At 39.1% G+C, this 14824-nt stretch overlaps 1 protein-coding gene across 7 annotated transcripts in view; it reads left to right on the forward strand.

The window, feature by feature from the left end:
- LOC146692089 (rho-associated protein kinase 2-like) overlaps positions 1 to 13599 on the forward strand; it is a 41050-nt gene extending 27451 nt beyond the window's left edge. Inside the window, exons 28-35 of one of the 7 annotated variants that reach the window (XM_085432034.1) lie at positions 123 to 190; positions 287 to 375; positions 2884 to 2962; positions 3085 to 3349; positions 3906 to 4176; positions 8665 to 8740; positions 8879 to 9140; positions 11834 to 13599. In XM_085432034.1, the coding sequence (XP_085288160.1) occupies positions 123 to 190; positions 287 to 375; positions 2884 to 2962; positions 3085 to 3349; positions 3906 to 4176; positions 8665 to 8740; positions 8879 to 9140; positions 11834 to 11847 (1124 nt within the window). In that variant the 3' untranslated portion in view covers positions 11848 to 13599. Of the gene's footprint in view, positions 1 to 122; positions 191 to 286; positions 376 to 2883; positions 2963 to 3084; positions 3350 to 3905; positions 4181 to 4992; positions 5085 to 5599; positions 5711 to 6549; positions 8559 to 8664; positions 8741 to 8878; positions 9794 to 11833 lie in introns of those variants that run through there. The other 6 variants (XR_014915130.1, XM_085432033.1, XM_085432035.1 and 3 more) reach the window with 6 other exon arrangements.
- The last annotated feature ends 1225 nt before the right edge of the window (positions 13600 to 14824 follow it).

Raw genomic sequence — 14824 nt, forward strand, 5'->3', positions numbered from 1 at the left:
TTCTTAAAGAAAGTGCCACCAAAGCATGAGACTGTCAATATTTGCTTTTAAGTGACTCGCACAATTAAAGGTTTTTGTGTTTTTGTATGTTAACACCTTCCTGTTTTTCCTCCACTCATTAGACTCCAGGCTGGAGGGCTGGATCTCACTTCCTTCCAAGAACACCAAGCGATTTGGTTGGGACAAAAAAGTAATGAATCCACCAATATTTCTTGCATTTAAAAAAAATAATAATAATTTCCCCATATATTTTTATATTGTTTATTGTTTTCCATTTCCTTTACAGTATGTGGTCGTGAGCAGTAAGAAGATCCTGTTCTATAACAGTGAGGGGGATCGAGAGCAAGCTAACCCTTTCATGACCCTGGACCTTGAGTGAGTCATTAAAAGCACCTTTTAAACATGGAACACATTAGTAAATACAGTGGTCCCTCGTTTATCGCGGGATTAACGTTCTAAAAATAACCCGCGATTATTATAGATGTTTTAAGGCTGTAAAACCTTTTTCAAGCCAGGTCTAGAGTTCTAGATCATCATAACTGTAACCTTTGTCAAATCTCACACTTTGGGAGAGCAGCACCAATCATTGTTAGCCAATAGTGCTTTGCAATATCATACTAAAATAAATATCTGAATCCCAAATAACTGAGATCATCTAAAATATAACACTGAATTTGACTCAGAACATGTTTTTTTTCTTTTGTTTGTCCAAATTTAAAAAAATAAAAAATCATTTTACATTTTAAGTCACCATCTTTTCCATCAAATGCTCCACAGAGAGCATGGTGACTCACCGCAAAGTCAAAGCTATGCAGATTTTTGGTGGAAAATAATAGAAATGACCATAGAAAAAATCAGCTCAAATAAAGACCACAAAACTACACAGAGCAGGTGGAAGTCAACTGAAACTCAAAGGTTTGTGCTATCAGAGGGTTAAATGCCACAGTTACAACACATCTCTCAATACTGTCCTACTTTACAGTGGGGCAAAAAAGTATTTAGTCAGCCACCGATTGTGCAAGTTCCCCCACCTAAAATGATGACAGAGGTCAGTAATTTGCACCAGAGGTACACTTCAACTGTGAGAGACAGAATGTGAAAAAAAAAATCCATGAATCCACATGGTAGGATTTGTAAAGAATTTATTCGTAAATCAGGGTGGAAAATAAGTATTTGGTCAATAACAAAAATACAACTCAATACTTTGTAACATAACCTTTGTTGGCAATAACAGAGGTCAAACGTTTACTATAGGTCTTTACCAGGTTTGCACACACAGTAGCTGGTATTTTGGCCCATTCCTCCATGCAGATCTTCTCGAGAGCAGTGATGTTTTGGGGCTGTCGCCGAGCAACACGGACTTTCAACTCCCGCCACAGATTTTCTATGGGGTTGAGGTCTGGAGACTGGCTAGGCCACTCCAGGACTTTCAAATGCTTCTTACGGAGCCACTCCTTTGTTGCCCGGGCGGTGTGTTTTGGATCATTGTCATGTTGGAAGACCCAGCCTCGTTTCATCTTCAAAGTTCTCACTGATGGAAGGAGGTTCTGGCTCAGAATCTCACGATACATGGCCCCATTCATTCTGTCCTTAACACGGATCAGTCGTCCTGTCCCCTTGGCAGAAAAACAGCTCCATAGCATGATGTTTCCACCCCCATGCTTCACAGTAGGTATGGTGTTCTTGGGATGCAACTCAGTATTCTTCTTCCTCCAAACACAACGAGTTGAGTTTAGACCAAAAAGTTCTACTTTGGTTTCATCTGACCACATGACATTCTCCCAATCCTCTGCTGTATCATCCATGTGCTCTCTGGCAAACTTCAGACGGGCCTGGACATGCACTGGCTTCAGCAGCGGAACACGTCTGGCACTGCGGGATTTGATTCCCTGCCGTTGTAGTGTGTTACTGATGGTGACCTTTGTTACTTTGGTCCCAGCTCTCTGCAGGTCATTCACCAGGTCCCCCCGTGTGGTTCTGGGATCTTTGCTCACCGTTCTCATGATCATTTTGACCCCACGGGATGAGATCTTGCGTGGAGCCCCAGATCGAGGGAGATTATCAGTGGCCTTGTATGTCTTCCATTTTCTGATGATTGCTCCCACAGTTGATTTTTTCACACCAAGCTGCTTGCCTATTGTAGATTCACTCTTCCCAGTCTGGTGCAGGTCTACAATACTTTTCCTGGTGTCCTTCGAAAGCTCTTTGGTCTTGGCCATGGCGGAGTTTGGAGTCTGACTGTTTGAGGCTGTGGACAGGTGTCTTTTATACAGATGATGAGTTCAAACAGGTGCCATTCATACAGGTAACGAGTGGGGGACAGAAAAGCTTCTTACAGAAGACGTTACAGGTCTGTGAGAGCCAGAGATTTTCCTTGTTTGAGGTGACCAAATACTTATTTTCCACCCTAATTTACAAATAAATTCTTTACAAATCCTACCATGTGAATTCATGGATTTTTTTTTTCACATTCTGTCTCTCACAGTTGAAGTGTACCTCTGGTGCAAATTACTGACCTCTGTCATCATTTTAGGTGGGGGAACTTGCACAATCGGTGGCTGACTAAATACTTTTTTGCCCCACTGTATGCCTTGTCTGGAAGTTAAGGTAAAACTAAAAATGATGAATGTTGCCGGGTGTTGGATTCATCCTCTGGGAATAATCAATCTTTGCAATGGCAAACAGCAACATGGGAATAAGCTAAAGCCGTTGTAAACAATGGGATTTGATAATAATGCAAGACAATAAAAACAACCAAAACTGATCTGTTGTTGCATTTCAAGTCTTCTTTTCTTTAATAAATTTGAATCACTCTATATAAAGTAGGTTTCTCATACTGGGTGGGCATTAGACTTAATTTCTGCATCTCTCTCACTCTTTCAGTAAGCTGTTTCATGTCCGGCCTGTAACTCAGACTGATGTGTACCGTGCAGATGTCAGAGAAATTCCAAGGATTTTCCAGGTAATGAGTTGAGGCCGTCCCTGTTTCCTTCTCTTTATTTTCTTGCTTTCACGGACCTTCAAGACAAAACTTCCTCTGTAACTTTAAGTTTTAACTGCATTTGCCGCCTTCTGTCTCTCCAGATCCTATATGACAATGAAGGTGAGAGCAAGCGTGAGCAGGATGCTGGAGCTGAACCCACAAACTCTGGTGATCGCGCCTCATACATCAGCCACAAGGGCCACGAGTTCATCGTCACCCTCTACCATTTCCCATCCAACTGTGAGGTCTGCACCCGGCCTTTGTGGAACGTCTTCAAGCCTCCACCAGCGCTCGAGTGTCGTCGCTGCCACACCAAGTTCCATAAAGACCACCTGGATAAAAAAGAAGTTATCATACCCTGCAAAGGTCAGCATGCTCACTCAGGATTTAACAGGAAACTTGATTTTTACGGTTGCACTAAAATTACCCAAGAATCTGTACATAGTACATGCATCTGGGTTCAAACACCTGGTTAACAAACAGCCACAAAATATTAAAATGAATTGCTGTCACGATTCAAAATAAAGAAAACGCACAAAAACACAAGATTAGAATGGCACCATCATGTAATAGATTTATGTATACATCATAGACTTGATATTGGGGTGGGGGAGGTGGGTGGGTCCAAAGCTGTTCTTTCTTGTTCTCACACACATCAGGATATAATCCACCTCACACAGGCTGCCTGGGTGGAGTGCACAACACGCAGAAGACACTAGAGTGCAATCAGATATCACACAAAACTTAAATGGTTAAACCCATTTAATGTCCCATCTACTGCATCCAATATTCATTCTCACATGTCTACATGTCTAAAAAAGATCAAAGCTAAAGTGGATGTATGAAAAGCTGCAAAATCTAATCTTGGTCATAAAAAGGAAATATCTCTCTCTTAATCTTTTTTTTTAAATCTTATTAACAGTGAATTATGACATCTCCACGGCCAAAGAACTACTCCTCCTGACCAGCTCTCAGACGGAGCAGAAGCACTGGGTCAGTCACCTCCTTAAGCGCATCCCGAAACACCCGACACTGAGTCCTCCCCCTGTGGCACGCAATTCCCCTGAAAAAATACCCCATTCCTCTCCACAAGTATCCCCACGACCTTCGCCCAAGTCCTCTCCTCGCATGTCCCATCGAGGCGCTGTAAAGATCCAATCCACCCGGCAGCAACCGTCATCGGGGAAGCCAAGGTGAGAAACCCACAAAAACAAGTTTGGAAATGTTACTTTATTCTTAACTATAAGCTTTAATTTTACATACTGTATGGGGGTATCCCCTTCACAGTCATCTAGGAAAAATGTTTTCAGTTTTTATTATTATAATAATAAAACTGAGCATGTTTAAGAAACTTCACCAACATTGATGGTTTAAGAAACTTCACCAACATTGATGGTTTAAGAAACTTCACCAACATTGATGTTTTAAGAAACTAACAACAGAAGTATAAAAATGCAATTTGTTCAAATATTTATGCAATAAAAATAATAAGAGCATTTGTAATTTAAATGAAATAAATATGCAGCAGATGCTGCTTGTTATTTTACTTGACTAATCTAGTGCTCATCAGGAGATCTTTTGTGTTTTGATTTGTGCTTTCTTGGCCTTATTCTCTTCTCACTTTCAATTGTCTGAACCTTTTCTGAGCTTTTGTTAGCATGAAAAATACCTTATTTTTTTCATGCAGGTAAATGCAGGTAAAGGTCTTAAACGCTGTTTCTTAACTACATTGTCTAGCTTCTGCATAGTTGAAACAAACCCAAAGCTCTGGCTGATGTACAATATTTTGCTTTAAACTGACTTCTGAACCTTCCCATCTGCATTAATGATGCAGCATTAATGCTCGCACACAGCACCTCACCGAGCATCAGCAGTGACTTAACTGAGTAGAAAATGGCATCAAACCTTTTGTGGGACTAATTAACTGTATCTGTCTTGTTTTATGAGAACATTAATGCAGTTAGTAGTTTCAACTTTCAGCCACACCCTAACTTGCTTTTGTCCTTCAGCACTGGCCCCATGCTCCGTATCATCCTCCACTGACCCCCGATCTCTTCACCTCTGACCCCACCATTTCTAACGTCTCTCATGCTGGGAGACTGTAAGTAGCATAGCTTGGTGACCCTCTCCACCTGCATCGCTGCCGTGCCTATTAACCCACTCTTCATAGAAAGCAGCGTAAAGTACCTGGTGAACCACTAACCATCCCACTGGTGCCCCCTTCTGACAGTGGCATGTGTTGTCTAGCATATTAACGCATCACTAAAGGCTGTCTGTTAAGGTACACAGCCATCTAGGTCATCATAGTCTAAGGAGCTTGGAAAGAAAAGCGTTTGGACTTCTTTAAGTTTCTTGAAGGCGTTTCGCCTCTCCCAATAGGACTCTCCCTTTTGAGAGTGTCCCTAAGGAAGGTCCTGATAGACACTTCCAATCGGGCTTAAAAATCTGGGCCTCACCACCAATTGCTCTTAAAACTGAAGAAGCTTCTCGGATGAGAGGCGAAATGTCTTCAAGAAACTAAAGAAGTCCGGACACTTTTCTTTCCAAACTCCATAGATCACTAAAGGCTCTTTGACCACTAAAGGCTCCTTGAACCCCTCATACTTGATGTTTCAGACTGTTTGAGTTTGACCTCAAAGACTGGAGTTGGGCATTGGATGATGACGATAATCATGATGATGATGATGATATGTTCTTCTGAAGAAAGTTAAAGAGGAGGGACAGAGGGTAACTGGACCTCTGCATGAGATGTGTGGCTTTAACGTATTGAGGCATGCTTTTGTGTGCTTTCCAAGTTTACAGCTAAATGCAACTCACCTCGCTGTTTAATCCCGAAGTTACAAAATGCTTCAGTTAATATCACCAAAAAATCAGAAATATTAGGGAAAATTCTGGTTCGACATGTTTGGAAGGAGTAAATCCATGAAATAATATAAAGTTTTTCTTTTAAGTCTTGCTTTTAAGATGACAAAAAGTGGCTAGTTAGCTTAGCTTAACATGAACCTCAGATTATTTCTTTTGAATGTCAGTTAATGTGCAAATCAGCAATTCTCATAATTTGTGGGATCAATATTTATTAGTAGGTTATATTCAAGTGAGACGGGTTCTAGTTGTTTGTCCCTGTTTCTTTCCTTTATACTAATTGCTATAGTTAGCCTAACCCCTTTCACAGCAGCCATTTTGACATGAAATAGCAAGTAAACACAACTGTTGCTAATCACACTAATTGAGGCCCCATTAGCTTAAAAAGAATAGAAGTAAAGTGAGTAGCAACACGTGTTTTCCGGCTGTTATATGTCTACGAATGGGCGTCTTCCCTGTAATATTAAACCATTTCTTCTACTTCTATTTTTCTTTGGGCAAACATGCACACTAATAAATATAACTGTGTCTGCCTGCTTTTTTCCCTGCATCTACACTTTCATTGTGTGGTTACTGGGTAGCTTCCTTGTTTATTAGTCTATGTGTGGATTTTGTGTGGGCGTGCCTTTGAAGTCCTGCCATACTGTTGGTAGCATACCAGGTTTTTCTCATCTTCTTTTTTGTATTTTCCTCTATCTTCACAGTTAACCCTGGCTAATATTTTCATCCGTGTGGAGTAATGGTGGTCTGGAAGCGGTGCCTACGTGTGTTATGTTTTTTCAGAGAAGACTGTCAAAAAAAAACAAAACACAAAAAGCCCTAAAAAAACACTAATACAGACAGAAAACTGGCTGACGTCATGAGAAAAAGGATTTATTTTTTTGGTCATTTTAACAAAAGGAGAATCAGGACAGTCTTCCCATTACAGTGACTCATCCAGTGAAAAGATGCGACAATCTTCACGATTAAACTGCCCTTTTTTCTTTTTAATAATCATAATTATGACAAGACTTTATTTTCTTTTTCTCTTTGCGTTTGTAAAAAGATTACGCATGTGTTTGAACATTTGTATATACGATAAATATCTATATCTGTGTATCGTAGCACATAACGTGAAGCTAATAGTATATATGATTGTTTTGTTTCTATGACCACATCACACACTATATATGGTTGTCCTGTAAATGTATTAAAACGGTTTTATGGCTTCTTTTTGAGTTAAAAATGAGCCTTTATAAGTACATCTGTTATAACATGCGAGAGATCAATGTGAACTCAACTGAAACAATGTTGTTGTTTTTCTTGCGCTTCATGACAATTACTGATTGTTCATATATGTTTAAAATCCCATGTGTAGAATTTTTGGGGTGATACATTAAAAAAAATGTAAAAAATCAAGACTTAAGCATTTCAATTAGTGCCTCTGGTGATCGTATTTGTTTGTTGTGCATGCCTATTATTTACGTTTTTGAAATTTGTAGAGAGTGCATCTAAAGCATTGGCGATATACAGCCTCTGCCTGATCGGGTCTAAAAGGAAATGATTTATATCAATTAACGTGGTGTATGAAACAAAACATGGAAACAAGGGCTAGTACATGGTCTCTCAACCCATATCTAACATGTGACTGTTTTTGAGTTGTTAGTGTTAATATTAATGAAAAAGCAGTTTATTCTGTATCATATTGGTAAACAACAAAACAGTACCAAATAATTATGTTATGCTACAGCTATGAGTGTATTTAAAGTGACCATTTGTATTACACCAGTATAGGTGTCTCACTACAGTATGTGGTGGTGAGCAGTAAAAAGCTCCTGTTCTATAACACTGAGCTGGATCGAGAGAAAGCAAACCTTTTCATGACCCCGGACAATGAGTGAGTCATTAAAAGCAACGTTCAAAAATGTTGACTAAATGAGAAGTACTTTGTGTACCTCATGATGCAAAATACTGAACAAATGAAAATTAGCAAGGCTCAACGGGAAAAGCTTTGGAATCTGCAAATGGGTTTTAATTTCCATAGGTTTTACACAAAAACATTCACAATCCATCCAGTACAGTTTTACCAAATGCAACTTTGTCTAAAATGTAGAGCATTATCCCAAATTTTAATTGTTTCTACTTTTCAGACCTCAGCATTGCAGGAAATACCCTTTTTGTTTTTTTAAGGGTCCGCTTCTATCAACCAAAGCAGGTGAACCTGTCATCATCTTTTCCATCTTATGTATGGAGCATGAAGAGTTATAGCAAAGTCAAAGCTGCAGGTTTTGGTGGAATATAATAGAAACGGCTGTAGATAAAATCTGCTGCAATAAAGGCCATGAAACTGCTTATAACTGCACAAAGTCGTTGGAAGATGAGTAATTTTTCACTTTCCCACAGGATAGAATATGATGTGTCCGTCTATGTATATGCACATTTTCCTCCTGTAACCCAAGAGTTACGCAACAGTTACTTGAATAGAAATATGATATGAACGCATGAATGTAAGTTGCTCTTATATTTGTTGTAAAAGGAATCTGGGAAAATTACATCCATATAAAATGTTTTGTCCTTCAATTCATTCAAAATGTTAACCTTTCTCTAACATTTACTTCTGATTACTCTCATCTAGGAACTGTTTGGAAATTTTTGGTTTTAGTTAATCATGTTGAAAAGATTTATGATTCAGTTGGTAATGAAATAAATAATCTCAACTGGCTTGATTTGCCAATTAATGGTATTTTCTTTACAATATTTTTAAATCATTCTATACCTAAAGTAAATATCTTGCTAGGCTAGCACTAGACTTAACTTCTCCATCTCTCTCCCTGTTTCAGTAAGCTGGTTCGTGTCAGATCTATAAGTCAAAGTGATGTGTACCGTGCAGATGCCAGAGAAATTCCAAAGATAAAGGTAATGAGTTGGGACCATCAATGCTTTCCTTTCTGTCATAGACTTTCAAGACTCATCAGCTATCCAATCTTCAGTTTACCCATCTGCTTCAAGTAAATCGTAAGTGTTGCATTTGCCTTCTTGTCTCCCCTGATCCAGTATAACAGTGAAGACGACATCAGGCGTGAACAGGACACTCCATTGGAACCTGTGCCGCATGGCGATCGCGGCTCCTACATCAACCACAGGGGCCATGAGTTTATCCTCGCACTCTATCATTTTCCATCCAGCTGTGAGGTCTGCAGCCGGCCTTTGTGGGACTTATTTAAGCCTCCGCCAGCGCTCGAATGCCGCTGCTGCCGCACCAAGTTCCACAAGGACCACCTGGATAAAAAAGAGAACGTTATTGTACCCTGCAAAGGTCAGCGTGCTCACTCAGGACTACAGGGAGAGCTTAACTTAAACAAATAAAGATTCCTCTGGGGTTTTTGAGTGATTTTTATGTACAACCTGAATTCCAAAAAAGTTGGGATGCTGAGTAAAATGTCAATAAAGACAGGATGCAATGATCTGCAAATCTCATGAGCCGATATTTTATTTACAATATAACAGAGAAAGTATATCAGATGTTTAAAATGAGGAATGTACTTTTTTTTAAGTTCATTTGATGGCAGAAATGGGTCTAAAAAAATCTTTGGATTGGAACATCTTTACAACTGTGTACCATCTCTTCTTTTAACAATAGTCTATAAATGTGGGAACTGAGATGCTGGACTTTTGGGAGAGGAATGTTGTCCCATTCTTGTCTCATTTAAAATTCTAGCTGCTCAAAAGTCCTATGTCTTCTTTTTTTATGTTTCATGATGTGCCAAATTTCCATTTGTTGGCTTGAACTGTAGTGTCTCGCTGAAATATGTGAGGCATCCTGAAAACGACGCCTTCTGGATGGGTATACAGCGGGGAAAATAAGTATTTGACACATCAGCATTTTTATCAGTAAGGGGATTTCCAAGTGGACCATTGACACAACATTTCCACCAGATGTTGCCATCAAGCCAAATATTGACGTCATACAAACAAATCAGAACATATAAGTATACAAGTTAAACCACAATAAATAAAGTGAAATGACACAGGGAATAAGTATTGAATACATGGAGATAACAAGGGGCAAAATGACATAGAAAGCCAGGAGATCACCTGAAATCTGTCAGTATTGATAGAGAAATCCTGTCCCCTATCAGTACTAATTGATATCAGCTGCTTTAGTCCTAATTGATGGCCTATAAAGGCTCCTCATTACCCAGAAGGCACACAGGAAAGACTTCATGATGGGTAAAAGCAAAGAACTCTCTCAAGATCTTCGTAATCTTATCGTTGAAAAGCATTTTGATGGGAATGGTTATAGGTGCATTTCCAGAATGCTGAATGTTCCTGTGAGCACTGTGGGGGCCATTATCCGGAAATGGAAAGTGCATCAGTTCACCATAAACCTGCCACGATCAGGTGCTCCACACAAGATCCCTGTCCGAGGAGTCCAAAGAATAATCAGGAGGGTTCTCCAAGAGCCAAGAACCACTCGGACAGAACTTCAGGAAGACCTTGCATCAGCAGGTACTGTTGTTTCAAAGAAAACTATAAGCAATGCACTGAACCGCCATGGCATCCATGCACGCTCACCACGCAAGACTCCATTGCTGAACAAAAAGCATGTCAAGGCTCGGTTAAAATTTGCGCAACAGCATTTGGAGAAGCCTGTGGATTATTGGACGACTATAGTATGGTCAGATGAAAGCAAAATTGAACTTTTTGGCAGTCATTCTACACACCATGTTTGGAGAAGAAATGGCACTGCTCACCACCCCAAGAACACCATACCAACAGTCAAGTTTGGGGGTGGAAGCATCATGGTTTGGGGCTGCTTTTCAGCAAGGGGTACTGGCAGACTTCATATTATTGAAGGCAGGATGAATGGAGAGATGTACCGGGACATTCTGGATAGAAATCTGCTGCCATCTACCAGGAAGCTAAAAATGAAAAGAGGGTGGACATTTCAGCAAGACAATGATCCCAAACACAAGGCCAAGGAAACAATGAAGTGGTTTCAAAGAAAGAAAATCAAGTTGCTTGAATGGCCCAGTCAATCACCTGACCTAAATCCCATAGAAAATCTATGGAGAGAACTGAAGATTAAAGTTCATAAAAGAGGCCCAAGGAACCTTCAAGATTTAAAGACCGTTTGTGTGGAAGAATGGGCCAGAATCACTCCTGAGCAATGCAGACGACTGGTCTATCCATACAAGAGGCGTCTAGAAGCTGTAATCACCAACAAAGGCTTTTCTACAAAGTATTGAATAAAGTGTGTTCAATACTTATTCCCTGTGTCATTTCACTTTATTTATTATGGTTTAACTTGTATACTTATATGTTCTGATTTGATTGTATGACTTCAATATTTGGCTTGATGGCAACATCTGGTGGAAATGTTGTGTCAATAGTCCACTTGGAAATCCCCTTACTGATAAAAATGCTGATGTGTCAAATACTTATTTTCCCCGCTGTATATGCCTTTCGAGATCATGGCTGCACAATATTGATTTTTAGCTTTGTCCCTTGTGCACAGACTTTTCTCTGGATTTTCAGAATCCTTTGATAATATTATGTAATACAGAAGATGACATATTCAAAGTCTTACGCCATTGTCCTGAAATTATTCCATATTTTGTGAGTGGATTATTTTGCATCTCTGCCCATTTTTACTTCTGAGAAATGCCTGTCTAAGGTGCTCATTTTATGTTAATTGTTACCAGCTAATCTAATTAGTTGTAAAATGTTCCTTTCTTTTACTTTTCCAGCCCTTTGTTGCAATGTTACATCAAAGTGAACTAATATTTTTTCATGTTAAGCATTTGATATCTTTTCTCTGTCCTTTTGGGAATAAAATAGGACTTTATGAGATTTGCCAATCCTTCCATTCTGTTTTTATTTAGATCATACAGAATCCCAACTTTTGAGGAATTGGTCTTCACACATTTAGCTAGCAAATGTAGGTGTGGATTTTGTGTAAGCAACCTGGGATTTCTCATTTCCTTTCTTGTGTTTTTCTCTTCACAGTGAACCCTGGATAATATTTCCATTCACATGTAGACACTGCTTCCATTACTGCGTGTGTTGTTGTGAGTGACAAAATCCAAATACTAATGTGGACAGGAAACTGGTGTCATGACAACTGGGATTTCATTCGAGGAAAGTGCATGCTGTATCCTTCGTGATTAATTCTAATTTGCTTCTTGATCATTGTCATAGGCGTGTGTGTAAACATTTGTGTACACATTAAAAGATCTCTCTTTGTATCATACCACACAAAGTGTTGCTGTATATTGCTGTATAAATCAGCACCACATCATCCAGTATATATGGTTGTTCTGTAGATTTATAAATACAGTTTTAAGTGGAAGGCTTTACGTTTTCATGAGCCTTTAATTACAACTGTTATAACACATGCCAGAATAATCTGAACGATACAGAAACAATGGTTTTATTCCCATTTGTGATAATTATTGATTGTCCATATACAGTATGTTTAAAATCTCAAGGTGATGCATTAAAAGAAACCCTTTAATAACAATAATATAATACATTAACAGCATTTCAATGAGTAGCTCTGTTGATTTATGTTGTTCATTGATGTCCGTCATTAAAAACTATTCAGACTTACTTTGATATAGAAAGTGCGTCAGAAACAGTAGTGATGTACAGATGCTATCTTGACCAGGTCTTTAAAAGTAAATCAATCAATTTGAAAGAAAAAGGATTAAAAACAATAAGGTTTAGTATTTGGTAGTATTAGTACTTTTTTTCTTAAACTGCCGAACAGCACTAAAAAAATAGTTGTTATAGTTGCACTGAAGCCATCTTTCCGTCAGCAGTATCACATCTGACTACAGCGTATTTTAAGAGACCATTTGAACTATACCAGAATAGGTCCGTCTTTATCTCACAAGTGCATGTGGAGTGAGTGGGCTCCACTGGAATAAATCTTTTAGAACAGCCTAAAGCCAACTGGCACTCATCATACATAATGTAATAGTTCATCATGTTGCCCAGATGCTAAAATCATTTTTCGTACTTGCAGGTCTAATCCATTCTGTCTATCAGCTGTGTGACTGTTCCGGTTAAATTGCAAATGAATGAACCCTGCTGTACAGGCCACTGATGTCTCAGGTGACATGTAGCCTCCTCCTGGTGTTTTTCTTCTTTTTCTCGTCAGTGCGCAGTTAGTCTTTTAATTTTATTTCCAAATGAATTCTTTTTGCCTAAAGCATTATGTAAAGTACTTGAGTTATTTATCCTACTTCACATTTCTCCTCCACTTTTTGAGATAGAATTTCTTTTTTGTATTTTTTATGTTTTAACAGCTTTTTTAGAGACTCTAATTACCTTATGAATTAAGGGGTTTTTCTAATTGATTCATTTACTTTTGTGATTTTTGTGTGTTTTTGAATTATGGGTGTAAAAAACACAAGTAAGCTTGCAATAGTCAATCAACTGCCAGGAGCACAGCATTCCTGGCTTTGACCTGACTTTGCTTTTTACTGCCTCTGCTCTTCCCTGTATATCTGCTTTATGAGGCTGGATTGTCAAGTGGACTGTTTTTCACACTCTAGCATTTATATAGATTTTTACACAAAACAACATTATTTCAAAATGTGACACTCCGAATTTGGCAACCTTACAAACTCTGGTAAACTCCAACCAAGTTATGCAGTACAGCGTCTGTGAATGCACAAGCAGGTGGGCTACAGCAGCAGCCTACATCAGGCGCCACACCTACAAACAGAAAACTGAGGTTGCAAATTAAACAAAACGTTGGAAAAATGTTCCCTGGTCTGATGAGTCTTTCTTTTCTAACATTTGGACAGAAGGGTCATAATTTGGAAGAATAGATTCATCCTGCTTTGTAGCAACACTTCAGACTGGTGATGGCGGTGTAATGGTGTGGAGGATATTTCTTTAGCGCCAACTGAGCTGTTAGAATGTAGCGGCTGGGTTCAAATAGGAGACTTGAGGCAGAGATGAGGTGCAGACCAACTACAGGTTTATTCACCAACATTAAAATACCAAACCATAACATGGCATAAAACAATGTAGCCCAGTGGTGAGACACGGTGCCAGCAACAGCCTCTGATGTAACTGACAGACCTTTACAGACTGCTGCTAATTGGCCCTCAAGCCATACCATTATCTGGTGTTACGTAGTAAACATCTTATCGAATAACCCTTATTAATGCCAACCAATACTATAGATATAATTACAATACGTAATTAACTAATATGGCTATTCAACACCCTCTTATATCACATGGTGCCACTGGGAATTATTAAAAAGGCACTCGGGATGCCTGGGGACTCTTTTGGCTTTTGGCAATATCAAGAGAAAATGGACGTAAGACTATCCTGTCATCGCAATATTAACTTGGGGTATACGTTGTCTCTCCTACTAAATAGGTTACACATCAGGTAAGTGTTAAAGTAATGTTTTCCACCAACTTAACCACAACTTAACTTTCCATACTAATTGAAATATATCACTTCTACTTTCCAACACCATTAAACTCATTGCCGACCTCATTGGTTTAGTCCAATCATCTTTCTTCCTGCCTTCTTCAGGACAGTCAACCTCAACTTCGCATACTTTATATCTCACTGCTCCTTTGTCGTTCTCCCTGCATACACTTCTGCAACCCACCTCCTCCCAATGTCCGCCTCTCCCATGTTACTCGAGCTCCATCCAAGCCTCCATCTTTATTTCCACCACCAGCGTCTCGAGGGTTCCTGCCCTCAGTCCTATCACAGCTGGCATTCTATTCAGCTAATCGCTAAATAGCTTAATTGAATTCTGTTGATCAATTAATCATGTTCAATATACTGAAATGGTCATTAGATCTCACCTCTGGGAAAACATTAATTGCTCCACTGTTGCTCCTGGCATCTGTATGTTTCCATGTTTTAACATAATAATTAATAGCAGGCTGTTAAATGAAAAGAGGCTGTGCAATTTAAACAGTGACGTATGCAAAATAATTTAATTTCAATGTTAGGTGT

This window comes from Copadichromis virginalis, linkage group LG15, assembly GCF_057382275.1.
Source record: "Copadichromis virginalis isolate Kocher_CV1m ecotype Utaka linkage group LG15, C_Virginalis_male_GT1.1, whole genome shotgun sequence".
Taxonomy (NCBI): Eukaryota; Metazoa; Chordata; class Actinopteri; order Cichliformes; family Cichlidae; genus Copadichromis; species Copadichromis virginalis.